The sequence below is a fragment of the Mycothermus thermophilus genome, assembly GCF_041956435.1.
Source record: "Mycothermus thermophilus strain CBS 625.91 unplaced genomic scaffold VTJ04scaffold_2, whole genome shotgun sequence".
Classification (NCBI taxonomy): domain Eukaryota; kingdom Fungi; phylum Ascomycota; class Sordariomycetes; order Sordariales; family Chaetomiaceae; genus Mycothermus; species Mycothermus thermophilus.
The window spans coordinates 898078-925472 of NW_027191428.1; the positions used below are offsets into that span (position 1 = coordinate 898078).

The window sequence follows — 27395 nt, forward strand, 5'->3', positions numbered from 1 at the left end:
CATTCGGTTCTTGTGGAGCCCCTCTTCTCCCAGGTTTCCGCCGGCTGACCTGGGGCCGTCGCCCGGAACAAGGCTGAGGCGGCCTGCGGCAGCTCGGAGAGCCCTGTGAAAGCCCCTCCACAGCGGTAGCAGCGGGTTCCTGGGCGCCGCTGATCGCCTTCCAGGTTTGACACAGCGGGACGGGGAAAGTGGGTCACCACCTCAGCTCAGGTCATTGGAAATGCCAAGGCTGTCGCCCAAATGCATGCATCTGGACGCAGAGCAGGGGAGGCGCAACACAAACTGCAAACGCCTGTGGGCCTGAACCTGCCTTTCGTCGACCCTGTTCCTTGTTCTCCTTCGTTATCGCCCTTTGTTCTTCCAGGTTGTTCAGCAGCGAGAGACCAACAAGACGGAGTAGAAGAGGTACCCGATCGCAGGACACGCTTCTGCCGCCAAACAACGCGCAAACGCCATTCCCAGACAGACCGCACCCTCTCCCTCCACCCCCCACTGCGCTGACGACAACCGCCCACGATGCTGGTCTCTCTCACTGTCGGCAAGGTCGACGCCGGCGTCACCGTGCTGCTAACTCCCGACAAACGCCTGGTATGTACGCTCCTGTTCAAGCGCATGCTTCTGGACACCATAGACTTACCCTCCTCGTCTTTCCCAGATCGAATTCCCTTCTATCCTCCTCCCTCCCGACATCACCTCCGGATCCATCGTCGACATTGATGTCTCGCGAAACAAGAACTCGGAGGCGGCCGCCGAGCGCGCGTTCCGGGAACTGCAGGACCAGATCCTCGCCGCCTTCGGCACCGCTGAGCCCCAGCCGCCCGTTCTGCGCTGTCGCAACGCGACCCAGACCAGTGTCGTGCTCGAGTGGGATCCCATCCAGCTGGCCACCGCCGACCTGATCAGCCTGGCCCTGTACCGCAACGGCCAAAAGGCCGGCAACATTCCCAAGCCACTGTCCATGCACACCACCAAGATCAGTGGCCTCGCCGTCGACACCGAGTACACCTTCCACCTGGTCCTGCGCACCACTGCTGGCACCTACGCCAGCCCGCGCGTCACGGTGCGCACCCACAAGCTGACCGACCTGAGCGGCATCACCATCACCTGCGGCATTATGCCGGCGGCTGTGCGCGAGCGGGTGGCGGCGGCCGTCGAGCGCATTGGCGCAAAGATTGTCGACGGCGTGCGCATCGACACGACACACTTCGTCACCACCGAAGGGCGCGGTGTTTTGTGGGAGAGGGCCAATGAGCTCAACATCCCCGTGGTCCGCCCAGAGTGGGTTGAGGCGTGCGAGAACAGCGGCCGCATTCTGGGCGTGACAAAGTTCTATCTGGACGCTGCCCGGGTCGGGATCCCCTACGAAGAAAAGCCACCTGCTGCAACTCCGGCGCCGGCGCCTCCGCCGAAGGATGTACCACCGAAAGATGCCTCGCCACAACAAACCCACGCAAAACGCCCTAGCATTCCGCCAGCCCAGGCTTCAAGTACCGCAGAGCAGAAGGAAGAAGGGGGTAAGGAGGAGCCAGCTTCCAGTGAGAGTGAGAAGTCCCAGGAGGGTGAGAAGGCAAGGATAGGGGCCGAGGCAGAGCCAAAGCCGTTCGCAGAGGAGAAGGAGGAGCAAAAGCTTGTGACGCGGCCAAAACCGACGGTTGAAGACGCAGAGGAGGGGGGAAAGGAGGCGACTTCGGGGAGCGATGAGAAGGGTGCAAAATCGCCGAGCGGAGACGGGTTCCAAGACGTGGCGCTTTAACTAAGGGGGGAGGGCAGTGTTGGTAGATATAGGTAATGAGAGGTTCATGAAGCTTGATACATGAGAGCTCCTTCAAGGTTGGGTCAGTTAATTGCCGTTCTTGTGAATGCTTGATTACGGGAAGCAGGTTCTAAGGCAAGTTCCCAGGGGCACTTGATGACTTGACTCCTTTACAGCGGCGCAACTGGTCAAACTCTGCCACCACGACAACAAGTGCTGTGAGGATCAAAATCTATGCATGTACTTCTACAGCCAAACTTCCCGTCTAATATATACCGTGAATTGTCCCTATCCAACCTTGCCATCTCATTCCCGTCCCGAAACCTCTCGCCTGTATGACACCATTTCCAACCTTCCCCATTCCTCTTACAACTCCTTCTTCCCCTCCCCCTTCTCCTCCTTCCTCTTCCCCGCCCCAGCCGGCGTCCTCAACCCCCCAAACACCAGCCCCGCCACCACCACCATGCCCGCCGCTCCCATGGCGTACGCCTTCTCCCTCCCCGCCCACCAATACACGCTGGTAAACACCACGGGACCCAACCCCCGCCCAATCTGTCCCCAGCTCCTCAACACGCCCAGCTTCCCTCCCCTCTCCCCTTCCGACGCCTCGAAGCTGCTCAGTGCGTTCAGGCCCGTGACGACGGTCGCGCTGGTGACGGCGAGGCACGTCGCGGCGAGGTACAGTCCGCCGACGGTGCTCACGCGGGCGAGCAGGCAAAAAGCGAGCAGACAGGCGGAGACGCCGAGACGAACCGAGAGGAGGGGAGGTAGGCGGCGGGTGACGCCACCTTGGAGAAGAGAGGCGACCAAGCCGATGTAGCCCAGCAGGCGGCCATTGAGGGCGGAGGTGTAGCGGAAGAGGTCGTAGGTCATGAAGGGGAGGGAGAACTCCATGCCGGAGAAGAAGAGGAGGAAGAGGAGGTGGGTGGTGTTGAGGAGGGTGTGGGAGTTGGTTCTCTTGATAGGAGCGGGTTTGGGGGTGGAGGAGGTGGATTTTTGGGATTCTGAGGTGGTGGTGGTGGTGTGGGATGGGAGGGTTTCGGGGAGGCAGAAGTAGAGATAGACCGTCTCGGTGACGATCAGAGCCAAAGAGACGGCCGCGGCCGTGGCGAAGGGGTTGGCGGCCACCGTGGCGATAGAGCTCAGCCATGCGCCCAGGGCCGGGCCGAAGGTGAAGGCGATGGAGAAGCACGCGCCGATCAGCGCCATGGTCGACCCGCGGTTGTTCGCGTCCGAGATATCCGTCGCGATGGCCGTCGCGAGCTGGACGTTGCCCTCGGACAGGCCGCCCACGATCCGCGAGGCCAAGAAGGTGCGGAAGTCCACCGCCACAACCCACAGCAGCACCGACAGGATGTTGCCGGCCATGCTGAACAACAAGGCGGTGCGGCGACCATACTTGTCGGAGAGGTGGCCGATGATGGGGGAGGCGATGGCTTGCAGGAGGGAAAACAAACTGCCCAAGGCGCCGCCGAGGAGGACGATGTCATAGCGCGAGTCGATGGGGCGGGCGAAGGCGGCTTTGTAGGCGTTGAGATAGGAAAGGACGCTAGAGAGGAGGGTTTTGGTTTGGGGAGGGGTGCCGTCGGCGGGAGCTTCGGCGTTGCGGTAGAACTCGAGGAGCTTGGGGAACAGGGGGAGAATGAATGTGAAGGAGATCTGAGAGAGTTGGTCAGCTGCGAGGTGAGAAGGTTAAGGGTCCCGAGAGTGAGGGGCGTACGAGATCGAGCAACAGAGACACGAAAATGACCCTCAACACCCTCTTGCGAGTGCTGGGATCGACGGCAGCTGCCATGATGTTTGGCGATTCCGTCGAGCGCAATGTGATTCGGGGGCTGCGGTCAGATGAAGAGTCAAGGAAACAAGTCTATCTCCCGTTTACCTGTATCACGTCCAGCACAATACAGTAAAGGGGAGTTCTTTTTGCTGAGAACAAGGGATCAACGAGCGTAGCGAAGAGGACAGACAGCCAGATGCAAAGGTTGTAGACAGCGTCGCAGCAGCAGCAACGTTGAGTTGACGTTGATGTCCGGCAGTTTCGCGACAAGGTCAGGTCAGCGCGGCGCCAATTTGGGGGGATTTTGACTATTTAGACTATTCTCCCGTTGGAGCTTGGGCTAGAAGACACCATCTTCTGTAGCGCCGAGGACGGAGATGCTTTGCAATCTCTCTGTTCAAGTCCATCTTGTTTGAGCCCCTTCCAATTGGACATACTCCCTTGAGTTTGTTTACTTTTCCCGTTTTCCAACATCCATTGTTGATTCGAAAATGGATACTCAAGACACGGCAGCAGCTTGTGTTGCTGGTAAAAGCCCGAAGCAGCGGTGCTACCCCATGTCTTCACTGTTGGAATATCCCATGAGCAAGAGCACACGTCAGCCAAGGGATGTGAGGCTGATGAGGGACAAGGAGCATGTGGCTCAGCTTCACTGTGGCTGGCGTTCCGGAGTTGCCTTTTCTGGGTTAGGGTTGAGGTAAGGGTTTGGACGAAACAAACCTCGGCGACATACACCAACAGACCAGCAGCTTCTAGAACTGGTTGCAGCCGTCGATCGTCCTGAGCATCAACCTCAGGTAGGTACTACGCAGCATTAGTAGTGAGATGAACCTGTGGACGACTTGTCCTGAAATTCTTATTAAGAGACCTGTTCAGGTCTCTTCAATCTCGATCAACCAAGCCAATCAGCCAAGAAACCGGTCGACTGTGGTCGTGCATGACCAAAGCCAATCCAATCCAAAAGATGGGGACAGTCTGTGAGCATTCTTCGGTTCCCAAGATCCCAAGCCCAGCAGTCTGGACACGCGTGCTTCGATCCAGACTGGGAACTCGATGCTACTGCAAAGTTCCCGCCAGCGCACCAATGCGCCCCCATCGAGCCTGAAATAGAGCTGAACAGCACACTCACAACGCCATTGATGTTACCCGAGGTATTGCTTCCAAGGCACATTGCAACGGCGGGGTCTTTGTTCCGTCATGTCATCCTGCCCTACTGTACCACCTCCTGAATACATGCAGAAGCACTCTTAACACCGGTCAACGGTTCCAGTCAGCAGTCCCAGCCAGCTGCATCAAGGCAAAGTTCACTCCGTCTTGCGTACCTGGTCGGCGGGAAAAGAATCAGGACCCGACAACACAACCGTTCACATATGACGATCTTCCCGCTCGGACTCTCCGTCCCACCAAGGGCCGCGCCGTTGCAGGAAGCAGATGGAATCGTTCTCAATCCATTGGCAGAGGGATGTGGCAGGGCTGGTCCGGTGGGCCGGGGCAACGCATCGAATGGCATAGATGAGTCCAGACCTGAGATGTGCCCTCTCGCTCGCTCGATCGCACTCTCGTAGTACGTACTACGAAACTGTGAAGCACGTTGCAGGGGACTCATCCCACGGATCTCCGAAACGCGCCAATGCAGGAACAAAAATCGTTCCGCACGGCTGCATCTCTGGACGGTAACCCTCGGGTAACGTTGGGCTGACCATATCCACCCTCCCTCTTCCCCTCATCCTTGCTTTGCCGTCGTCTCCTGTACTGTGTATGGAGGACACTACGGAGTGGGAGTAGACGACGCCACATGCTTACGGCAGAGCCACTGCGGCGGGGTATGAAAGGAGCGAGACATGTTTATATATTCCGCATCACGACTGCAACATTGGCGATCGACACGTCGAAAAGCTTGGAAACATTCTGTAGGTAGTGTATTGTGTGTTTCTTTTTCTGTTCCAGGTTTTCCGGGTGAACAATCCCAGGTGATCCAAGGTTTTTCATGCATGTCAGTCCAAGGAGGAGACATGTCGCCATGTCCAGTACTACACAGTATCGCTGTCCGTCTGCTGCACCTCCTCCCGAAGCGTCTGTCGTAGAGTGTACCTAGGTCTCCTCTGGGCCAGTCAGTCGGTCATGGCTGCAACCCAATATCGATCGTGATTGAATCCCCCCTTTAGCCGCCCGCACCATGGACGGCTCACCAGTGGCAAACGTGCCGTCCTGTACTGTATGGCTCCTCGCCTGCGGTGCCTACTCGGCCCGTTACCGTCCTTGCTATTCTCTGCGTCTGCCGTCATCAGGGTGGGTGGATAGAAACGAATGCAAGATTGGTTCCCCGACCCATCCTGCTCTGGCCTGCCCATAAAAGACCCTCCGTCCTCCCCAAGGGGACTTGTCTCTCTTTTCCTCCTCCTCCAGTGCCCCTAGGTGCCATCCACTCGTTCTACCAGCTACAAGCCAGTAGTCACTCGCTCCTCTAAGACCTACCGTTACTCTCGCTCACATACCTAATCCTCCTCAATTCTTCATCCAAAAACAACACCACAAAAATGAAGACCACCACCACCGTTCTCGCCGCCCTGGCCGCTCCCGCGGCCGCCCTCAACCCCTGGGCTCGCCATGAGAACCACCCGACCCTCACCCTCACGGTTCCCGAGCCGCCCGAGGTGACGACCTCGACCTGGACCTGGTCCCCCAAGTGGCCGCACAAGTCCAAGACGACCAAGGAGCCCAGCCTGACCACCAGCACCATCTACTCGACCACCACCTTCACCGTCACCTCGTGCGAGCCGGCCGTGACCGAGTGCCCTGAGCCCTCCACCGTGCTGACCACCGTGGTCATCCCCGTCAGCACCACCGTCTGCCCCGTCGAGGAGGAGCCCGAGCCCACTCCTGAGCCCGAGCCTACTCCTGAGCCCGAGCCCGAGCCGACCCCGGAGCCCACCCCGGAGCCCCCGACGAGCTTCGAGACCGTGACTACTCCTGAGGTTCCTCCCCCGGTGGAGACCGGCGTCGAGGAGCCTGAGCAGCCCGAGGAGCCTGAGGAGCCTGAGGAGCCTACGCCCACCGGCTCGTTCGTTGAGCCCCCGCCGACCCCGACTGAGACCAAGACCGTGGAACCGCCCGTCGTGACGGCCGGCGCGGTCAGCGGCAAGGTTGTGCAGAAGGCCGGCGCGGCGTTGGCGGGTATTGCCATCGCTGCTGCTCTGCTTTAAGGGGGAAATCTTTTTGAACGGCCTACTTAGGTAGAGAGGTAGCTAGGGATGGAATGGAGATGAGGGGGAGTTGGGGAGGTTGAGTGTTTTGTTGTGCGGTTTGTGTTTTGGTTCTTGTTTTTTTCTCTCATCCTTCCATCCTTTCCAAAGAGGGTGGGGATGAAGAGAGAAAGCAAGTTTTGTTGATAATGTGGAGGAGCTAAAATGAAGGGGTGTATTTTGTGATGGACATAATAATGTGAAATGCTTGATGACTTGGATTCTGTGCGCAAGCATTGTTCAACTTTCCACTTCGTTGTTGTGGTCAGATAGACATGATCTACAGGGCATAGGGGGGAGGTGGTTTCTCCATTCACTTGCCATATTTCCGAAGTAATTGTGTCTTTTGACTTCCAGGTTGTAAGACACATTGCAGCAGCCCATCTCGTCCTTCTCTTCTCTCCAAACATCATTTCAATTTCCCATCGTCATCTGGATTGACTCTCTCAGCATATGTGCTGGGCTTCACAGCCCATAAGGACCTGCTGTGGTCATACCATTCATCCTTTCCCTACTCCCGAGTACCACCACCAAAAGCCATCGGCTGTCCTACACACCTCCTTGTTCCCCTGCATACATTTTCCCGAGTCTAGTGCGCCACAGCGGGACCAGACTCAGACTGAACCGTCAAGTCGAGGGGATGAGCCAACCGTTTCAACCGTTACAAGACGGGCCATGAATGAGGTGGTGTGTGCAGTCTGAGGTATGAGATGAGAGATGCGTAACCGATCTGAGCTGACCATGACCATCCCTTACCCGATCACAACCTAATCTTTGAGCTGCATGCCGTTGGCATGTTTCAATTTTACCCGCGTACCGCTCCTCGAAATAGGTCAGGGATTATTACCACCATAAAGTAGCTGACACACCAACTCATTGGGATTCCGCTGGTTCTATCAACTGGAACGAGCACTTGAGGCATAAACCACCAATGTGAGTTGGTGGGCATCCGGAGGAGTATGATGGCCGTTGACGTCCGTGGCTGAAGGTTGGAACCATGAACGCTTCCAAGTTTTCCCCCAGTTTCCCACCAGCACCAGCCTCCCGGCAGTAGGTAGCTCCCGTCTGCAAAGCCCATGCCGATGAGCAAAAGAAAGACCAAGGCAAGACAATGCAGAACGACGCAGTGGGCAGACCAAGGTAGTGGCAATATCACTTGCACGGGCCTTGCAGGAGCTGAACCAAGAAAAAGCAGATTCAAAGACACAGTAAACACGATCACTCTTCCCACTATTGTAGTGAATGTAACGGAACTGCATCTTGTGTCCACCAAACCTAGGTACCTAGGTATGTACATCGTACCCAATGGCAAGGCAACGGTTGCGAGCTACTAGTCGGTCCTGTGCTGTATAGTGTATGACTAGAACCAAGTAACAGTCCCTCGGACCGGAGCGGCTCTCATTCGACGGTGCTGGGCCGTGCCGATGCAACCGCCTTGATTGCGGCCGGCCAGTGATTGGGCAGGACAACAACACGAAGTTGCTTTGCTTCTTCGCTTGATTTGACGAAGAGGCATTGGCCAGACGATCGACCAACTTGTCTGCCCAAATAAATATTGGTCAATCAGTGTCGATTGTGGGGGTTGGGATTGAATGATGAATGTGCCTGACTGCCGGGATGACTGGCTGACTCAGGATGATGGCAGGCTGCGGGCCTTCTCACGTACTCATAGAGTAGGACCGTTGCTATGTGCTGGTATGAGTTCTTATATAGACTATCGTGCCGCGTCCATTTCCGCCTCGAATCCGCTTGGATGGAATGGTCGGGGGAACGCCGGTACCGTACCGTGTCTGCTGGACTGTGCAAAGCACCGTCATCTGTAGATCATGTACCGGTGGTGGAGTGTGCGCATGTGGCACGAAGCAAAACCCTCTGACCTTCAGCTGCTCCTTCTGAGATTTCGTGCGCATGGCACTGCTGGATGGAGCATGTAGTCGTCGAGCGACAGGACGGATGGAGGCAGAACGGATGTTAGTTGTGTTTGACCACAAACCAGCCAAACAAGACCTCTCCATCCATAATCTTCCTCCGTAGACGACGATCAGTTGGTATATACCAACCGTTTCAACCCCGTCTCAACCCAACGCCGCCGCCAGCCGACGGACTACATCCTCCACGCTTCTAGCCCCTCCCAGAAGCTCCCTCGCAGCTTCGTGATCCCTCCCATTCTCTCCCAAAACGACCAGCTTAACAATATCCCCATCGTCATCCATCACCAACCTCCCCACGCGCCCATCCGCCCATTCCAGGGTCAGCTGCTTCGCCTCAGCATCAGCCGGCGTAATATCCACCAGCTGCTGGTACGCAGAAGCAGCTCCCTCTCCCTCTCCCTTTTTCGTCGCTACCAACCCCACCACCTTCCTCAAATCCGCCACCACTCCCAGCCGATGATGATACCTCACCATCTCCCTCCTCAACGCGCGCACAAACTTGGCCAAATCTTGCTGTCTCACCGGCCGTCGCTGCCTAGCCTCTCCTCCATCGCCACCCTTGGACGGAGAAGGAGGCGGCGGTAAGTACCTCCCCGCCAACCCCGCCACGGGGATACACGGGGGCAGGGTATGTCTGTGCACTCTCAAGTACCTGCGCGCGTACGCCGGCGCGTTGTTGCTTGATACATATGGCCTGTTGAGCAGGACGTAGTACGGCCGAAGAAACCTCGCGCGGCTGACCACGTCGATGCGCAAGCCGAGGATCGCGCCGCTGTCGACGGCGTTCGGGTCGGGATCGCGCGCGCGAAAGGCGGTGACGCTCGCGCAGGCGCGGTAGAGCGAGGCTTGCGTGTGGGCGAGTTGTTGGTCGGAGAGGTCGAGGAGCTTGAGCTTGGTGGATTCGGAGATGTGGCCGTCGTCGGCGGTGGTGGTGTCGGTGGTGGCCAGGCGCGGAAGGGTAAGGGTGGGAGGGGATGGTCTGCTGGGAGGAGAGACGAGGAGGTTGCGGGTTGAGCGGGCCGTGAGGAGGGTGGTGAGGTGGAGGGAGAGTTGGTTTTTGAGGGAGGCGGCTGGGGTGGGAGGTGTTAGCATGGTGGTTGTGAACAAAGAGAGCTTGAGAAACAAGTTGAGTACCTTTGGCTTGAAGTGCCTCGATCTCATCGTCGAGATTTGTGAGATTTGTGGCCATTGTGCCGCGTTGGCGCGATTCGAGACGCGTCTGGTTATGCGTGACGACTGGACCAAGAGTCAAGTTGGTGTGTTGAAGATGGTCTTGACTTACAAAGTGGTGGAGCGTTTGTTTACTTTGGACCGTGATCGCGAACTGCATGCGATTCTCGTTCGCCATGTTGCTTCCTCGAGCTGCCGCGGAGTGGGGCTGGCTTGGCAGATCCATGTCTCATTTCCCGATCTGGAAACGCTGGTGTCGAAGCTCATCGTTGAGAGCAACAAACTTTTGGAGGCTTCACTTGGTTTGATTTCAAATTGCTCCTCGAATGTCATGAAGCTTTATTGGATATGTAAGCTGACAAACCTCGAGATTCTTTCAGTCCAAGTTGCCACTGACAGAGGTCACAGTTTCCTCTCCAGGCACTCCGTGACCAAAGCATTCCCCACATTCAACGCTCTCTCCACAGTGGAGGCCAGGGGCCAGCTCCGCAGCGCTGGAACCAGCGACGTGGCCCTGAACAAGAAGGAAACCCTGGATGCGCCGGCATAGGATTTTCAAACCTCCATCTGTCTGCAACGGTGAGCCTTCGGGAAAAGGCCACCTTCGCATATTCCCTAATCCTCCGGACCAACCAGGCGGCTTCTTGTTTTCTTGTCACTCGTTAGAGTTTCTGTTCGAATTGATATTCTATCCCAAGAGACCTACCTACCTAGCTGCTCCGTGTAAATTCTCTCTCCCAAGCCGTCGTTGACTGAGACACCAAGACAACACCAAGACATATTGGCCCCCCTTTATCCAGCAACCCTCACATCCGCACTCCCATTGCCGTCCCCGGCTCAGAGCATTCCATGGGGACCAAGCCTCGCCGTGCAAAATCGCCCACAACGCCCAACGGTTCCTTGGGCCGCGCGTCGGGGCGCAAAGCTGCCGCCGACCCCCTCTCAACGACAATGAACACCAACACCAACATCGAGCTGTCGCGCCGCAACATCAGCCACGAGACCTCCACCTCCGAGGGCGCCGCCGCCCACCTCATGTCCCGCGACTCCTTCTCCCTCGACGACGACCCATCCCCGAAAAGCCCCGGCCTCAACAACCATGGCTTCTTCGACCTCCCTCTCCGCGACCAGCGCAACTTCGGCCTGCTGGTGCTCCTCTACTTCCTCCAGGGCATCCCGCTCGGCCTCGCCACTGGCTCTGTCCCCTTCTTGCTGAAAAACCACCTCTCCTACGGCGAGATTGGCGTCTTCAGCCTCGCCTCATACCCCTACTCGCTCAAGCTCTTCTGGAGCCCCATCGTCGACGCCGTCTGGAGTCCCAAGCTCGGTCGCCGCAAGAGCTGGATCCTGCCCATCCAGTTCCTGTCCGGGCTGGGCATGCTCTTCCTCGGCTCGCACGTCGAGCGCATGATGGAGCTGATGGGCAAGCCCGGCGGCCCGTCCGTCTGGGGTTTTACGGGGTGGTGGTTTTTCTTGGTCCTCATGTGCGCAACCCAAGACATCGCCGTCGACGGCTGGGCCCTGACCCTCCTCACCCCGGGTAATGTCTCGTACGCCTCGACTGCCCAAACCGTCGGCCTCACCGCAGGGCAGTTCCTCTCGCACACCGTCTTCCTCGCCCTCAACTCCAAGGACTTCGCCAACCGGTGGTTCCGCACGCAAAAGCTCGACTACGGCCTGGTCAGTCTCGGCGGGTACCTCACCTTCGCCGGGTGGGCGTACATCCTCGTAACCGTCGGCCTGGCGCTCCTGAAACGCGAGGACCGCACGCGCAACGAGGACGGCATCTGGGACGTCTACAAGATCATGTGGGGCGTGCTCAAGCTCCGCAACATCCAGGCCATCATTCTCGTCCACCTCATCGCAAAAATCGGCTTCCAGGCCAACGACGGCGTCACCTCCCTCAAGCTCCTCGACAAGGGCTTCGGCACCGACAACATGGCCTTGACCGTCCTTATCGACTTCCCCTTCGAGATCGGCGTCGGCTACTACGCCGGCAAGTGGTCGCAGGCCTACACGCCCATGCGCCTCTGGTGCTGGGGTTTCGCGGGCCGCCTGGCCGCCGCCGTCCTCGCGCAGCTCACCGTCTCCGCCTTCCCCGCCCTCCCCGAGGGAAGCCCCATCCCGGCGTGGTACCTCCTCGCCGTCATCGCCCAGCACGTCTTCTCCACCTTCACCAACACCGTCATGTTCGTCGCCGTCGCCGCCTTCCACGCCCGCATCTCGGACCCGGCCATCGGCGGCACCTACATGACCCTGCTCGCCACCGTCTGCAACCTGGGCGGCACCTTCCCGCGCTTCTTTGTCCTGCGCATGGTCGACGCCCTGACCTCGGCCACCTGCCGGCCCAACCCGGACGCCGAGCAAAAGCTTTCCTTTGCCGAACCTTTTAGCTGCGCCCTCCAGGCCGAGAAGGAGCGCTGTCTCGCCGCCGGAGGCATCTGCCAAGTCCATCGCGACGGATACTACGTCGTCAACGTGCTGTGTGTGCTCTTCGGCGTCGTGAGCTTCGTGCTCTTCATCCGCCCCAAGGTGTTGCAGCTCCAGGCCCTGCCGTTGCGCGCGTGGAGGTTGTCCGCGTCGCCGGCCTTGTCAAAATAAAGATCAAGGATATGGCTGGGTTGATATTGTTGTCAAATACATAATATTCTTGTGTCGATAGAGCAAATATAGCTTCATGGCCATTCCAACCCTTCAGCTTCACTCCACTTGGCTTGGCCTGTTTGTGAACACTCAGCCGCCGAAAGTTCTAGTCACTCTTGTGCTCTCTCCGTCTCCCAAAGGTTTTGGAGATAACACAAACATCACAATCTTCACAGCAACGTTTCTTGGTGGAGGGTATGTTATTTGGGCTATCTACGGAGATATTTGGTCATAGTCGCCTGGAATCCCGTGTTACCTGCCCAATTCCCCTTCCCAGCCATTCACCGTAAATCCATCCGTGAAATCAACGACAACGCGAAATCTTCCCTGGTAATCCGTAGCTGGATCTCGTCGTTCCCGTGCCAGTGATCCGAACACACAAAGCTTGAGCCATTCTACATCCTGGGCAAGTTACCAGGCAGGAACGGACTCCTCGGTCGACTGAGCAGGGCCAAAGTTGTTGGGAACTTCGACACCCTCGGCGCCCTCAGCACCGGTGCCCCAACCAGAACCCCAGCCCTCGCCGGCATCGCCAGCATCACCAGCAGCACCGGCAGCACCGGCATCCTCCTCAAAGTCGGAGTCAGCCTCGAACTTCAGGTTCTCCCGGGCCACGCCCTCGGGGACATAGGGCTTGAGGAAGTCTGGGACCTCCTGGTCCGTCTCCAGCAGGGTTCGGGTAAGGACGGACGCGATGGGCTCGTCGCGGGCCGGGTCATAGAAAGACACAGCCACGCCGTGGTGTCCAATGCGGCCCGTACGACCTGTCATTGTCAGCTTTGAACACTAAACAAGGATAAATGAGAGCATACCGATGCGGTGAGTGTATTCTTCAATACCACCATGATCCATGGACGGGAGATCGTAGTTGATCACCAGGAAAACGTTCCGGACGTCGATGCCACGAGCCGAAACGCCGGTGGTGATGAGCACAGGGCAGTCACCACAGCGGAAGGCGCGCATCGAGGCCTCCCGCTCCTTCTGGTTACGATCACCATGAATCGACGTGCACGGGAACTTGTTCTTGTACAGCAGGTCGTCGAGTTCCTCGACCGTCCTCTTGGAGTTGGCAAAGATGATCACCCGCTGAGGCTTGAGGTCGTTCATGTAGTCGAGAAGGGCTTGCTTCTTTTTGGGGCCAGCGACCTCAATCACATCCTGAGCGATGTTTCTATGAGTGCTTCCAGCACGGCCAACACGAAGACGGACGTGAGTGTCCGCGAGATGAGTCTTCGCCAAGTCGCGTGCGGCCTTGGGAAAGGTGGCCGAGAAGAGCATGTAGTTGATAGTGCCCTCCTCTTGATCTGTTGGGCCTAGTTAGCATCTCGATCTCTCGAAACTCTAGATCGGATAGTTAAGACTCACCGCCGCCGGCCATGATCTTGTCGAGCTGAGGCTTCCAGTCCTCGGCCAGCATCTCATCGGCCTCGTCAATGACAATGTAACGCATGCGGCGCAAGGTCAAGACGGCGGGACGCTCCAGAAAATCCACGAGACGGCCAGGTGTGCCGATCAGGACATCACAGCCGCGACCCAGCTGCTCCTGCTGGTCCCGGAAGGTACCACCGCCGTAGACAACGCACGGGCGGAGCATGGTGCGATAGCAGAACTTGCGGGCCTCGTTGAAGATCTGCACCGCAAGCTCGCGGGTGGGCGCGACAATCACCACCAAAGGCTCAGCCGTGACAGGGGCATCCACTCCCGGCTTGTAAGTGGCGGGGTTCGGGCGAGGAGCCGCAAGTTTCTTCGCCTTGCCCATCAGCTTGCTCAAGATGGGAACGAGGTACGCGGCGGTCTTGCCGGATCCTGAGATATTGTGAGCAGACGTTCTGGCCTTGCCAACTCGAGGTGCGTCCAGTACATACCAGTCTGCGCGATGCCAATGACATCGTAACCGTTGTGAATTGCGGGCAGGCAGTAGCGCTGAATTGGAGTGGGCGCATCGTAGCCTGCGAGCTGCACATTCTTGAGCATTACGGGGTGGAGGCCGGCGTCCTCGAAATTGGCGATGGGATCAATACGGGCCGGGCCCTCCTGAAAGACTTCAATCGAATCGATGCTGGATTCGGAGTTAATCACTGGTACTGGCAAGGCACAACAATGGACGCAGAGAACTCACGTGCTGAAGTCGATACCCTTCTTGCCGCGGAGCGTAGGGTCGCCAAAGAGCTGGAGCTCAAGCTCAGGGAACTCCGGACCGACATCGCCGTAGTCCCCGTCCCACTCGTAACGAGCAGTGTTGGACTCCCACTCATGGGTAGCATCCTTGGTATAGGCGTTGTAGTTGTAGGGAACCGGATCGCCCCAGTCAGCCTTCTGGGCCATGTTCGGCTTCTCCTCAGCAGGCAGAGCAGCCTCAACAGGGGTCATGTTGAAAGGCTCATTGCCTTGGCCGATAGCCGCCTCGGCAGCGGACTGGGTGATATTGTCGGACATTGTGAGTGTCGATCGACCTGAGTTCGATGCTGTGTTAGAAGATGAAAGATAAGGAAGCACAACCGCCCAACCGCACTGAAGAGAGTGACGTGGAAAAGCAATGGAAGAAGTCCCAACTCGCCTGGCCAGGCAGAGCCGAGATGGAAGATTAGGGAAGGAGCTCGACTGCAGGATCGACCGACAACTCATTAGGCAGCCAAAGGCACCCGAGGAAGGAATCGACCTGCTGAAGAGTCTAGGTGTGTTCGGAGGGAAAGAACACCATGGGTCGGTGCCAAAAGGAAGAAAGCGAGAAAAGAATCGAGGATCGAGGATGAGGAGAGGAGGGACAAGAAGAAGAAATGGAAAAAGGAAATGAGATGTTTACATACCTTGATGTCTGATTGCTTGCTTGCTTAGTGTTGACCACTTCAAGTTGTGATGGCGGAGTAGGAGTTGAGGGAAGATCGCAGCCGACTCCGAGAAGTGGGTTGCGAGGGAAGAAGTTGTGGGAGAAAAGAAGATGAAGAAGAGAGAAGGTGGGAGAGAGAACTGGAGGGTACAAATAGAGGGGTACGGGGCCGGCGGCGTAGACTCCGCGCCGAGACCCCCGAGGAGTTTGAGTCCGATCAAGCTGGTGATCTTTTGTGGCATCTCGGCGACGGGCTCGGGGTTCAACCCTCGAAGCTCAGACCGGCAGCTCCGCCTCTCGACCGGCCGACAGCCGGGTCAGGACAGGCGATTCACCGGCCAACATTGCCGTGCTCTATGGATTGGGAGTTGGGAAGGCGGGCGTCACTTGTTCGTGGCATAACTATGATGGGCGTTGTGAGACACGGGTTGGTGCGACTTGATATTCAGGGGTTGTTGTTTATATACAGATCGACAGAAGAGGTAATTACTAAACAAACGGCTCCAGCAGCTGTCCGTCTTATATTGTCTCGGATATGTGAAAGCTGGACAAGGTGACTACACGAGACGAATAAACAAATGTCATTCCTAGAGGCTTTGGTACACCATAACACTATCACCGACTTAGAATTATCCTATCTCTGGATGAGGTTTGTGTGAGAAGGGACGAGGGGAAACTGGTTAAGTCTGGGGGATGACGTGAGTTCGTCCTGGTTATTTATCTTATATTACATAGCAGACGAGGTCACAACTCAACAAGACACATTCTCTGACGGTTCTGCATTACAAAACAGGTGATAACAAAATTGAATTCACACCGGTCTCTGATGTTTCATATATGCCCCAAACGCCACCAACTCCATAAATTCATCTTCATCAACAGGTAACATTATCCCAGCCCGGCACCAAGTGCCCTGTCCAACTGCGCGGCGGCTCTCCCAACCGTGCCGCCCTCTTTCCTCGCTGCCTCCATCCCAGCCACAATAGCTGCTCTCCATTTCGCATCAAAGACCCGCTGCCTTGACGCTCGGTCTGGATACATCTCACTGTCCTCATCCCTAGGCACTCCAAACAAGTTAAGATGCGCGAACGGATTCGGCACGCCCGGGATCCTGTAAATGTTATCCCAATACGCCTGCTGGTCGAACGCCACCAGCTCCTCCGGCTTGAACCCGATCTGCAGAAACTTGGCGAGCACCTGGATCTGCCGTGCCTGAATTTCAGGCCCCTTCTTCACGGCCAGAGTGGTCGTACTTTTTGGTGCCGACGTCCACCCTTTATTGCTCATAGCCGACACGGCACGTGGGTTCCACCCCAGCATAGAGCTGAAGCTGTTCAGCGTCTTAAGCCAGCCGCCAGGGCAAGAGACGACCTCGTCCCCAGCCGCATCCAGCAACCAGTCCATTACGTTGAGGGTGTCGCTGCGCACGTCGCTGGACAGGTGGGCCATGCCTCCCCGCACGTACATGAGAATTTTCTCGACATGGGGACGGACTTCGGTGGATGGGAGGGTACGGAAGAGTTTGAGCAACTGCAGGCGGACTAAGGCAGAGCTGTCGGAGAGAAGGGGCAGGAGCTTTGTAAGGATGCCTGACGTGCCGACGGGGTTGACAGATGGGTTGGCAGAGAGCTGGTTGGTAATATATGCGAGCGCATCGCGCCGCTGGTTGTCGGGTTTGGCATTGATGGCGAGGGAGAGTTGCTGTTTGAACTGTTCTGAGGGGTCTGAGAATTCTGAGACCAGGGTTTGTTGGTTGACGACAATGGCTGTCAAATGGTTAGATATCTATGTACATTGTTCACAACTAAGAGTCCTTACACTTTGCTTTGAAACTTGTATCGGTGAAGTTGGAAGGCTTGGCTTTTGGCTTTCCAACTTTGAGTTTTGGTTTCTGGGTCTGGTCAGGATGTGACTTTCATAAAAAGGAAATAGATGTGGTTCATGCCTGGAAATCCTTCTTCTTCTCCTTTTTCTTCTTTGCGCTGGAACCCATTGTGGAAATATTGGAAACGAAGTCGGTTTCCAACAGGCTCTGATGCAATTGGCAACCAAGTGTTGAGGTGTGGTGAGTTGAGAGGTGCGGTTGAGAATTTTGGCGGTGTCGCAGGGCAGAATCTGCGGGCGGACTGATTGTCAGACAGTGTTGGAGCACAGTGTGAGAGACAAACTCGCCGTCTATCCATCTGCAGGTTCATGGGGTGAAACTGCACGTCGACAAACAAGATATTTCACCAATGCTCATTGACGAGGCAAGTGTGCTCAGTTTAGATTTACAGATGCAGTTCCAGCCTAAATGTGAGCTTTATGGTATTGATGCAAACTTAGCATGAAGGAATACCTTTGGGTGTTGCTGAGGTGGTTTGCACACTGTGACCCGTGGCATCTGGTTCGCTGTGGTGCAGGTCACACCTGTTGAGGTGAGACTCTCACCCATCAACTACAGGTAGATCGCCTTAACATGGTAAACGTTCAACAATCAGGCCAGCCAACTACCCCCACAACCTCTTTGCGTGTTGTAAAAGGACTCTAGGGACTGAAACTTGGTGGCGTCAACATGGCAGATTCAGTTGTATGTCAGCCAAATCATTATCTTCATCTTCATCACCTTGTCGCAGCTCTGACTGACCATGCCATCCAAGGGAGCCGATGTCCTCGACGAGACGCTGGGCCGGTTATCCAAGAAACCGGGCGTCAAGGCAACTCTCGTCCTCGACCGGGAGTCTGGGGCCATCCTCAAGACCAGTGGCCAAATCAGCTCTCTTCGGGTCCCAAAACCCGCAGAGTCATCCTCATCACCAACCCCTGCGGGAACTGCGTCCTTCGGCAACAACAGCAACGACGAAGCGAATGGCGACGAACCCTCCAGCCGTGAGCAGGGCATTGAGGAAATCGCCGCGATGATGTGGAACTTTGTCAGCACCGCTGACAGCCTGACGCAGGAGCTGGACGCCGAGGTAAGCAGCATATTTCCCGACGTGGCCAACTGCCAGCCAGCCAGCGGCCGTGGTTTTAACCAGCATGGACACTGCAGGATGAGGTAAAACTGCTCCGGTTGCGCACCAAGAAGCAAGAGTTTGTCATCGTCCCGGACCCCAAGTACCTCTTGATTGTGGTCCACGACACCTCGGCCTGAGGCTCAATCGTGACGTTACCTTCGGGGATTTTACGGTACCACTAAACAGAAGATTTTCGATGAGCCGAGTTTGTCAACCACGACGTAGTTGCCCAACTCGGAGAACCTCGGTGTCCCTTCGGCGTGGCGCTGCTGCCAAACATGCGGCGATGTTGTGGGTGTGGAAGTCCCGTCAGGTTCCTGAGGTCACGCAAAGCTCCCAATCATCATGTCGCGTCTCGGCCCACAGTCCACAGGCTCGATATGTTTGCGACGACTGGCGAGCATTGCAGGTGGTACGGTGGTGGAGGGCAGGTCTCCATACAGATTGGGCAGCCCAACTAGGGAAAGAAAAACGGCGGGATTCTGCGCAGTGGCAAGCAGCCAACTGTCATGTATGCGTACGGAACAGCTGCCCGTGTATCAGGATAACCGGGATCCAGTAGCTGGTAGCGAGAGGGTGGGCGGGTGTTTCAACTTTGGTGCGGGTTCGGGAGGCCCCACTCGATGATACTTGGACGGAGATTTTGGGCAAGTCAGGAATGTATTCTCAGCAAAAAAGGTGAATGCCTTCGTCCCCGATTGCCTGTTTCTTCACCTCCCAAATGCCGGGCAAAGATGCGAGCAAGAACTGTGGCAAACTTTGAGAACACACTTGATATCACTAGGTACTAGCACGTGGCAATACAGCTTGAAAATCCTCAACTCGGCGCCCCCAACACGTCTCGTCTCCCGGCAGATTGTCTCGGCAATCGCCGCATCGTCGATATGCTGGACAACGGACATTTTTCCCATGTCCACCATGTCTCAGGGAATGCAAACACTCCAGAGGGCGTCCAATCGAAGTGCTTCCGTGGTTCAGATTCAAACTTGCCCATGAAAAACAAGGACTGCATAGGACCGGCCATGGGAATGGAGGCTAATCTGCACCATGATGCCGTCCAGGTTTCTCAGCCGTCTGGTCCTCGGCTGGATACGATTCGGCGCCGCCGGTGCATCAAGATTTTGACGCCGTGAGATCCAGGGCCCGGGGACGCGGGGTGATGATTTGGGAGACCCTTGGTGCGACACAGCTCTCCACCTAGCAGCAGAGACGGACGCTGGCATCCGTCATGCAGACTCCCCAGTCAGCGAGCCTTTTGGCCGGCAGCGGCTTTCGGTGCGCATCCTCATAATAAGCAGTCTTATGGCGTACAGCGGAAGGGGTTTAAGACGGGTGTTAACGTCGGTCCCGTCTGCCGGTTTCGAGATCCACTCCTCCCGGCCTTGGTGTTCATGCGATACCTGGACTTATAAGTGACGCGGTCGCAACGAAAAACACAAGGTGTTTTGACTTTCGCAATCCTTGATTTCTCGATCCGTCGACTGTTTCGTGAATCTGAGCTACTCGCTCTTCTATCCGGTGTCCGAGCCAACCCTCGTCCGACAGAACGTCGATCAGATCGACAATACCCTGGCTGAAATCGACTTGACGTATGTCCAACAGATCGACGGCGGAATAGTTTCCGGCAGAAAGACGACCACCGGTCTTAAGAGCAAACCGACCTCCCGGGAGCGTTCGCAACGGGCCAAGTCCGCCATACTCGAGCTGCCGTTCACTTGGCCACGACAGACCACGATTGGGGACAATTGGAGGACAATAACCCGGGACGACACTGGCCGGACGCATCGAGACTCAGATGTCCCCATTCTCGAAGCTCAGATCGCCGCGTCGAAAATGGAGCGACCCTTCGAACGGCGAGGATGACGTCAAGGGAGTCTCCAACGTCGGAGCATCGAGGAACGACGACACACGGAATGGATCCGAACCTAAGGATGGCGACGATAAGGAAACCAAGGGACATCGAGGATTCAACAAGGAGTTTTTGCACAGCATTCGAAATCGCATCAGGGGAAACTCGTCGTCTTCGAAACAGGCCCCGACTCTAGCACCATCTTCACCTTCGTCGCAGAGACCAGCTCTTCAAGGGCCAGCATCACTTGTCCCCAACCACTCCCGCCGGCCAACGGTAAGTTAACAGCTTCCTATTTTCCCGTCAATTTTTTTTGTTTTGGTTCTGTGTTTTGCACGACAGCATGTGGTGCAACAGTGCGAGGACGGGAAGGCAAGTGCCAGGAGAAGAGAAGGAAAGCCGCAGGGCCAAGCCAAGCCCAAGTCGGTTCGATGCCGGGGTCGAGGCTCCGTCCCGCCTTCTCTGTCGTCACCCCCGGAACCACAACCGCGTGACCACAACCGGCGACCCGTCCCTACCCCAACCGAAAGTCTGCGGCACCAATCGTACGAGGGGTGAAATGCAGAAACCCCTAGTATCTTGCAGTTTGCAACCGCTGCACATGGATGCGCATTGCAGCAGAACTGCCCAACCTTGGGAACCTCACCATTGGGACGTTAGACCGGACCTACCTCGATCGAGACGAGGCCGGAAGATTCATGTGCCAATTGGGCTTCCCATCTCGTTCTCGCGCTTCAATGGAGCTCAGGACATGCGCCGAGTGTCATGAGTGACAAATGTAACTAACTCGTCCCTCAACGACTCACTAGATCTCAGACACCAAGTCCCCAACATCGACGACACCCCTTTCCCCGAAGGGCCCCATAAACCCTAACAAGCCATTGCCATCGCCTCCGCCTCCGGGCAGCGAGAAAGACAGACCGCGGCCTGTCCTCAAACTCAACCGTATCATGGCCACCCTAACCGAGGCAGAGATCGAGAAGCTATTCTCGGGAGCGCCGCAGTACTTCGCCCGCTCCATAGGGCACTTCAGCGGTGCGCCGCTCCCGATGGTGGCATTTCCGTATGACGAGGCGGTTGAGATCCGGGACCTCACTGATCATACCCAGATCGCCGACAGGGCCTGGGGCTGCGTCACGGCGTGGCCGCACATCACGCGCGATGTCAAGAGTGACAGGTCTGCTGCTCAGCGGGCCACTGAGGATGAGGTGAAGCGGCGCGCTCATTTCTACCCCCGGTGCCAGGAGCGTCCCAACATGCTCAGCATGTTCGGTCTGGAAAAGGGGAGCATAGGCTACCAGGCCGCCCTCGAGCTCAGTGTGTCTGACGCCCTCCAGGAGGAGCTTTGGGGCTTTCCTAGCCTCACAGCGCGGCGTCCTGCCGTCCTTGAGCAACGCAAAAGGCTGCTCACATCCAAAGATGGCCTCCGGGATGTCCAGGAGCACTTCATCATGGAGCAGCTGATCAAAAACAGCCGGCGGTACACCGAGCAGCACTTGCGCCTTCACCGGTTAACCAACGAGCTGTACAACGAGCTATTTCTGCACATTCTTCATCCTCCTACCAAGGTCCTTGACCACAACGACCCATACAGCCTCGCTGTTCAGATCCTGGCACTGGTCAAGGTGCTCGCGACTCCCAACATGTGGATCGATTTCTCTCATGTCGAATGGAGGATCCGGCTTGGCCAGCTGCTGTGGGATAATCCGGTCGAGGACGAAGCCGGGGACGGTGCGTCAACCAAGGCGGGCGAATCAGCGGCCAACTTGCAAGAAGAGCGATACTGGTTGCTTCTGCAGATTCTCCTGGCATGTGAGCTGCTCATCAGATTGGACGCCATCACGGATGGTGCGGAACTGGATTCAGGATGCATTCCACGCGCCGAAGTCTACAAATTTGAGAAGGAAGCCAACACATCAGTCCGGTGGTCCCTGATTCTGGCTCGCACGTGGCTTGAGAACATGGAGGTGGTGAGGATGGAGCCCACTGTCCCAGAGACCGGGGATGAAGAGAAACGGACTGGCTGGTTGGCAACGTTGACAAAGCGTATGTCCCTCTCTCACCACCATCACCATGACTCCTCGCCTCACCGCAGCCCAGTCTACGCGATTCGGGGCAAGCACGCAGAAAGGCAGGCCGACGGCTTGGCTCATTTTGCCAGGCTGTTGCGGTGGCCCGAGGCCGAGTCGTACGTCTCAAAGATATCCGAGAATTGTCGTTCCGTGGTTGAAGGGACGCCGATCCACACGCCTCTAGTAGCTCCTAGCTCACGACGACGTCCTTCATCCGATCATGGAGAAGGCGAACGGTCATCCTCTGGTGGTCGCCCAAATCACAAGCGGCACCGGCGTACCATCTTCTCCACGGAGCTGAAACCAGCGGGTTGGCTTACCAAGAGTTATGTGTCTGGCCTCATGCTGCCAGGTGAGGGCCTCTGTTACCTCTTGATGGCGGCGTTGCTGGAAAACAACCCAGAGGCTCTCTCAAGGTTGGGCTCGACGGCAAACCTGTCTGGGGGGTTTGTTTATTCCGGGAAGAGTTTTTGGAGCACAGCTTGCATCGTCGGCCGTGTGCTTGCTGCAGGCAAGGGTGCTGTGGAGTGCATGGGTTGGATTTCCAGCGATGTCATCCCACAAGGATTTGGGGATGGGTGGTTGGACGTCGAGGCGGAAGAAACCAAAGGTATGGATACGCCGTCTAGTAACGTGTTGTGTTTTGCATGATGCTGACCAAGATGGCAGACGACTCTCAGAATGTGGACAAGAGGGCCCGGATTTGGGGAAAGAAGGCGATTGAAAGGGAGGCGGACGTCCTCGGTGATGCTGATCCTGCATCCGTGTTCCCGGCCGACTTCATCATCCCGTTTGAGAATATCTACCGTGATGAGATGCCCCCAATCTTGGACATCAAGCTCCGGAATCTTAAACTCCAGGGCCCCGACGGCTCGAGGCAGACGGAAGGCTCGACGGAAGACAGCGCCACGGTTACGTCAGATGTCACGGCTACCAACCCGCAACAGGCTCAGAAGTACGCAGCTACTATTACCTTCTCAGTGACAGATGTCGATTCCGAAGAGACAACAGATTATACGTTTTCCCTCGTGAAGGATATCAACTTTGTCACGGCGCACCCATGCGTGCCGTCGCATCATGTCAGAATCATGAAGTCGCCAACCAGCCCAACTATCCAACACATCGACGCGTCCGGCATTAGCAGCGCTGGGGGTCGGACGGCTAGTATCGTCGGTGAGTATCCCTGATCGCCAACAATCATTCGTCAACATGGACTGACACCATTTTCAGGCCACCCGCTGCACAAGTACTTCACATACACGGTGCTGCACCTGTCGGAGCTGCTGGCCAAACGGGATTCGTCGCTTGAGACCTTCCTCGAAAGCTACTCATCGGCCACTCACCGACCCAGCCTGGCCCCGACCACATCCGCCTCGGCCACAACGATGGCTAAGGTGCTGGTCATCGACTGCATCACCAACTTCCAGCCCCTGCCGCAGGAGCACGAGATCCCGCTATCGCCGGTTCTTAGCAGGACGGATAGTAACACCTCGGCTATGACGCTCTCTCCGCTTTCCCCAACCTCGCCGGGTCCGTGGGGCAGCGGTAGTGGTGGTGGGTTTGACAACGGCGGGCTTGCTGGCGCGCTGGAGAGCGCGTCCAAGAAGATGCACTCGGAGACGAGGCGGAGGCAGTTTGGTTCGGACATGGAGATCCTGGCGCGCGCGATCTGTGCGGAGAAGGGGTGGAATGCGTTGATCAGCCGCCGGCGGAGGGGTTGTTTGGCCTGTGCCATCCGGGAAGCATCGGCGTTGGGGTGGAAAGTAATCATTCGCGTGGATTAATAAGTGGCAGGGCGGAAAATAGATAGCTGTGCATGTGGCATGTGCATTGTATTCCTTGTTAGATCTAGATACCCTGCTCGAAAATAAAGGAGCAATCTCGAGGAGTTTTTGTGTGCACTGCCTTGGAGAATGACTTGCTACAGACATCAATTTGAAGACACTAGGAACTACTTGGTGTGGAAGTACTACGTTTCCTTCGTGGTGATGCCGAGCTTTGGCCACAGAGGGAAGGGAAAGTAACCGGAATACGAAGAGACATCCCAAAACGCCACCAGAGTCAATGCATAGGAGGATCCAAGAAAACTCAACACGCAGCCACAGCTTTAAAGGTCATCGCCCCACGGCCTCCAGCGCCGCTTCTCGCCAGGCAGGCGGACCTTTTCCCACTCCTCGCGAGTGACTTTCCTCCTGTTCGACACGTCAGCAACGAATTTCGTCCATGTATCATTTTAAAAGAAGAGAGAAACAACGCTTACCACTCATCGATAGGAATCCACCCAATATACGCCCTATCCCCGAACCCGCCAACCCAGTACACCTGCTCCACCACCAACCGCACGAAATGCGCCTCGTGCACCGGGCTTCCGGGAAGCCAGAACCTCGCATCCGGGTGCTGCTTGGTGTAGCAACGGGCGATTGCCCGACCGGTCGGAGTCGTGATGTCGTCGGCATCGGGGATAGGCTCGAGATAGCCGATAAGGGAGAAGCGCGGGAGAGCGGCGGGGGAGGGGCGCCAGGGTCGGTTGGGTGGTTCTTCTTCTTGTTCTGAGTCGGAGTCAGAGTCTGAGTCGGAATCGGAGTTGTAGGCCAGCTCATCGGCGTAGAGATGGCGGTGGTGGTGATGGTGATTCCGCCGGCCGAGACCGAGCCACTCCAACCACCCCGCGCTCTCCTTCTTCTCGTCTTCCCTTCCCGGTGGCGGAGGCGGTGGCGGCGTCCACCTCACGGCCAGCGAGACGTTGCTGCCCGCGTCGGCATTATGGAAGCCCGTCCCGATGGGGAAGGCGAGGATGGTGGGGTTGCCCGAGTCTTCGCAGTCGGCGATATATTCCATCAAATTGTACGGCTTGCCGTCCAGATCGTCGGGGCGGCGCTGTTTGGTGTCGCCTGCCTGGAAAACGGTGGCCATGGTACCGATCGGGGTGAGGGCTAGGATGCGCCGGCCGAGGACGGCGGATTCGTAGGAGGTGGGGATGCGGGTGACATGTTGTTGGTCGGGGTGGGAAGGGGAGCGAGGGAGGAGGACGGAGGCGGAGGCGGTGGAGGTGAGGGTCGTGGAGCAGGTGAGGAGGGCGGTGGTGAGCTTCATCTTGGAGTGGTTCTGTCGGAGTTGTCGGAGGCTGGTAGCAGTAAATTTTGAGAAGTCTAATTGCTTAGGCAAAGGACAGACAGGAGATGGTGGAGGAGGCAGCTGGGAAGAGGGGGATAAAGAGGTGAGGCGGGGTCTTTATCAAGGACGGCTGAAGATGCAACAGCCACCGCTGGGACCTAACTGCCCGGGAACTGGCAAGGAGAAAGAACATCCGGCAAGGTAGCTGCTTGTGAAGCAGCTAACGTTAGCAGGCAAGCCCGTTGTACAGGCCAACGCGCAACAGGGGTCAGATGATGGATGGAGGACTTGGCGTTCATGGAGATGCTTGGCAGGCGAAGTCGTGACAATGTCATGGTTCCTTGGCGCCAAGACATCTTATCTTGATGATCTTTAGCCAATGGCGTGTAAGTGTTGTGTTCAACAACGTCAAGTCTTGTCGGGGCTTGTCAGCCTTGATGTCTTTGAGCTTTGTGTGATGCCAGGGAGGCAGAATGAGGCTAGAAAGAGCGACGAGACATCTTAAAGATGCTTCATCTGAGTTTAACGTAACCAAGGTGACCCGGTGTCCGAAGTGAAAGAGCCCCAGGACTACATTGGAGCCGGCAAAGAATATCCATTCATTTGACCAAAGACCGTTGTTACACTGATTTCCATGGCCTGGACTGCCTGTGTGACAGTCGGTAAAGGAGATTCCGATGCTGTACAGCACATGGAGCCGAAGCCCTCTCAGGATGAACAGTTGGTCCAAGTCGACTCATGAGGTTTCACAGCATACATGCCGTGGACTCTTTTCTGGAAGACAGCATTTCATGTATGTTCAAATCATGACATGTGATCGTATCCATGTTCTGCCTGTTTCCTTGTAAACACCTACCTATCTCGCCAAATGTCTGCAAATCCACAACCTGGAGCTTCATCAGGAGACTCCGCGGCTTCCGTACTGGTCTTCAACATCTTCCAGTCAGCCTCGACGCTCGCTGCTTTGTCTAGATGAACTCCGGGACATTATACACCCGCCAGCCACATCTCAACCGCGCTATGTCCACCTCGAGACAACGAAACAGTGGTAACAGGGCGCTTCGACCATGACAGCAGTCGTGCGCGGACCAACTAAAATGTCTATAAATCGAGGCCACTTCAACCACATTCGTCCTCTTTTCTTTCTCTTCCTCCTTACTCAACCGAGAATGCCGTGCAACCGAACGAATCGGACTGGGTACGCCTGGATCAATAAGCAGGCGTACCAGGATGACCTGAGCGCCCCCTGGTCGCTCATGACTGCCGCCTGCCATGAGGGGGGTGAAAAGGTAAAAAGGCGCGCATGGAGGAATAAACTCGGGCTATCCTGAATGCTCTCGTGGGAGGGGTTCCGGTCATAACTTTTGATGGACCGACCCAGCTCCGGATCTGCCCTTCTTGGACAACGACTCCTCTTTTTTTCACTGTAACAAATCGGCTTTGAGTCGGGAAATAGAGAAAAAGGCACGTTGACTGTGGGGTTGGAGTGAGAGGTGAGGAGCATGCGTTCATCGTTCTCACTCGCTTGTTTTCCATGCGTCAAGGTTATTTTGGTATGGGCAACACGCTCTGTGAGAGCTGATGGATGGATGGGTGGTATCGAGTTGGCCAAGAATCCTTTGACACTTGGGACAAAGCTGAGGATGTTCTCATACAGGCTTCCAGGTGTCGTAAATAGAAGATTCTTGGTTGAACTTTCTGTTTGATGACATTGCATTAACCCCAACACGGAAAGTGTCAATATCATCGACCATGTCTGAGAGAGTGGTGGTGAGTCGGTGGCTTTGATGTCCCCTCCCACCAACCCTGTGCTAGTCTTTGTCTGTCTCGACGTTGACATCGGCTGGCAACCCCTCAGTTTCTGAGACGTGGTAATTAGTTTGAGAATGTCCTTAATCATGACATAGTCGTACTGAAAACGTGATGGCATAGTAGTCCAAGGTCTGCTCCCCCCCAAAGACCCAGGGCATGGTCCGGTTTCTCTCGGGCCTGATGAGAACAGTCACATCTGTGGCGATGCT

The 27395-nt window shown here is 56.5% G+C and overlaps 12 protein-coding genes across 12 annotated transcripts; 6 read left to right on the forward strand and 6 right to left on the reverse strand.

Moving 5' to 3' along the window:
* Positions 1-516: 516 nt before the first annotated feature.
* Positions 517-1753, forward strand: VTJ04DRAFT_2467 (uncharacterized protein; the record flags this gene model as incomplete). The annotated part of the gene is made up of 2 exons (XM_069360259.1): positions 517-588; positions 656-1753. The coding sequence occupies 2 exons, from the start codon at positions 517-519 to the stop codon at positions 1751-1753; spliced, it is 1170 nt and encodes a 389-aa protein (XP_069220988.1).
* A 366-nt stretch (positions 1754-2119) lies between these two features.
* VTJ04DRAFT_2468 (uncharacterized protein) lies at positions 2120-3548 on the reverse strand (the record flags this gene model as incomplete). The annotated part of the gene is made up of 2 exons (XM_069360260.1): positions 2120-3412; positions 3474-3548. The coding sequence occupies 2 exons, from the start codon at positions 3546-3548 to the stop codon at positions 2120-2122; spliced, it is 1368 nt and encodes a 455-aa protein (XP_069220989.1).
* Positions 3549-6067: 2519 nt separating this feature from the next.
* Positions 6068-6733, forward strand: VTJ04DRAFT_2469 (uncharacterized protein; the record flags this gene model as incomplete). Its single annotated transcript, XM_069360261.1, has 1 exon — positions 6068-6733. One exon carries the CDS (start codon positions 6068-6070, stop codon positions 6731-6733), a length of 666 nt encoding a protein of 221 aa, XP_069220990.1.
* A 26-nt stretch (positions 6734-6759) lies between these two features.
* VTJ04DRAFT_2470 (uncharacterized protein) lies at positions 6760-7143 on the reverse strand (the record flags this gene model as incomplete). Its single annotated transcript, XM_069360263.1, has 1 exon — positions 6760-7143. The coding sequence occupies one exon, from the start codon at positions 7141-7143 to the stop codon at positions 6760-6762; it is 384 nt and encodes a 127-aa protein (XP_069220991.1).
* A 1704-nt stretch (positions 7144-8847) lies between these two features.
* VTJ04DRAFT_2471 (uncharacterized protein) lies at positions 8848-9892 on the reverse strand (the record flags this gene model as incomplete). Its single annotated transcript, XM_069360264.1, has 2 exons — positions 8848-9773; positions 9838-9892. The coding sequence occupies 2 exons, from the start codon at positions 9890-9892 to the stop codon at positions 8848-8850; spliced, it is 981 nt and encodes a 326-aa protein (XP_069220992.1).
* An 830-nt stretch (positions 9893-10722) lies between these two features.
* VTJ04DRAFT_2472 (uncharacterized protein) lies at positions 10723-12474 on the forward strand (the record flags this gene model as incomplete). Its single annotated transcript, XM_069360265.1, has 1 exon — positions 10723-12474. One exon carries the CDS (start codon positions 10723-10725, stop codon positions 12472-12474), a length of 1752 nt encoding a protein of 583 aa, XP_069220993.1.
* Positions 12475-12927: 453 nt separating this feature from the next.
* VTJ04DRAFT_2473 (uncharacterized protein) lies at positions 12928-14952 on the reverse strand (the record flags this gene model as incomplete). The annotated part of the gene is made up of 5 exons (XM_069360266.1): positions 12928-13280; positions 13329-13820; positions 13882-14322; positions 14382-14575; positions 14636-14952. The coding sequence occupies 5 exons, from the start codon at positions 14950-14952 to the stop codon at positions 12928-12930; spliced, it is 1797 nt and encodes a 598-aa protein (XP_069220994.1).
* A 1279-nt stretch (positions 14953-16231) lies between these two features.
* VTJ04DRAFT_2474 (uncharacterized protein) lies at positions 16232-17336 on the reverse strand (the record flags this gene model as incomplete). Its single annotated transcript, XM_069360267.1, has 3 exons — positions 16232-17109; positions 17162-17234; positions 17289-17336. 3 exons carry the CDS (start codon positions 17334-17336, stop codon positions 16232-16234), a joined length of 999 nt encoding a protein of 332 aa, XP_069220995.1.
* A 561-nt stretch (positions 17337-17897) lies between these two features.
* On the forward strand, positions 17898-18476 carry VTJ04DRAFT_2475 (uncharacterized protein; the record flags this gene model as incomplete). Its single annotated transcript, XM_069360268.1, has 3 exons — positions 17898-17912; positions 17983-18297; positions 18375-18476. The coding sequence occupies 3 exons, from the start codon at positions 17898-17900 to the stop codon at positions 18474-18476; spliced, it is 432 nt and encodes a 143-aa protein (XP_069220996.1).
* Positions 18477-18535: 59 nt separating this feature from the next.
* On the forward strand, positions 18536-18901 carry VTJ04DRAFT_2476 (uncharacterized protein; the record flags this gene model as incomplete). Its single annotated transcript, XM_069360269.1, has 1 exon — positions 18536-18901. One exon carries the CDS (start codon positions 18536-18538, stop codon positions 18899-18901), a length of 366 nt encoding a protein of 121 aa, XP_069220997.1.
* A 1233-nt stretch (positions 18902-20134) lies between these two features.
* On the forward strand, positions 20135-24044 carry VTJ04DRAFT_2477 (uncharacterized protein; the record flags this gene model as incomplete). The annotated part of the gene is made up of 4 exons (XM_069360270.1): positions 20135-20464; positions 20998-22870; positions 22930-23433; positions 23491-24044. 4 exons carry the CDS (start codon positions 20135-20137, stop codon positions 24042-24044), a joined length of 3261 nt encoding a protein of 1086 aa, XP_069220998.1.
* Positions 24045-24367: 323 nt separating this feature from the next.
* VTJ04DRAFT_2478 (uncharacterized protein) lies at positions 24368-25353 on the reverse strand (the record flags this gene model as incomplete). Its single annotated transcript, XM_069360271.1, has 2 exons — positions 24368-24452; positions 24521-25353. The coding sequence occupies 2 exons, from the start codon at positions 25351-25353 to the stop codon at positions 24368-24370; spliced, it is 918 nt and encodes a 305-aa protein (XP_069220999.1).
* Between the last annotated feature and the right edge of the window lie 2042 nt (positions 25354-27395).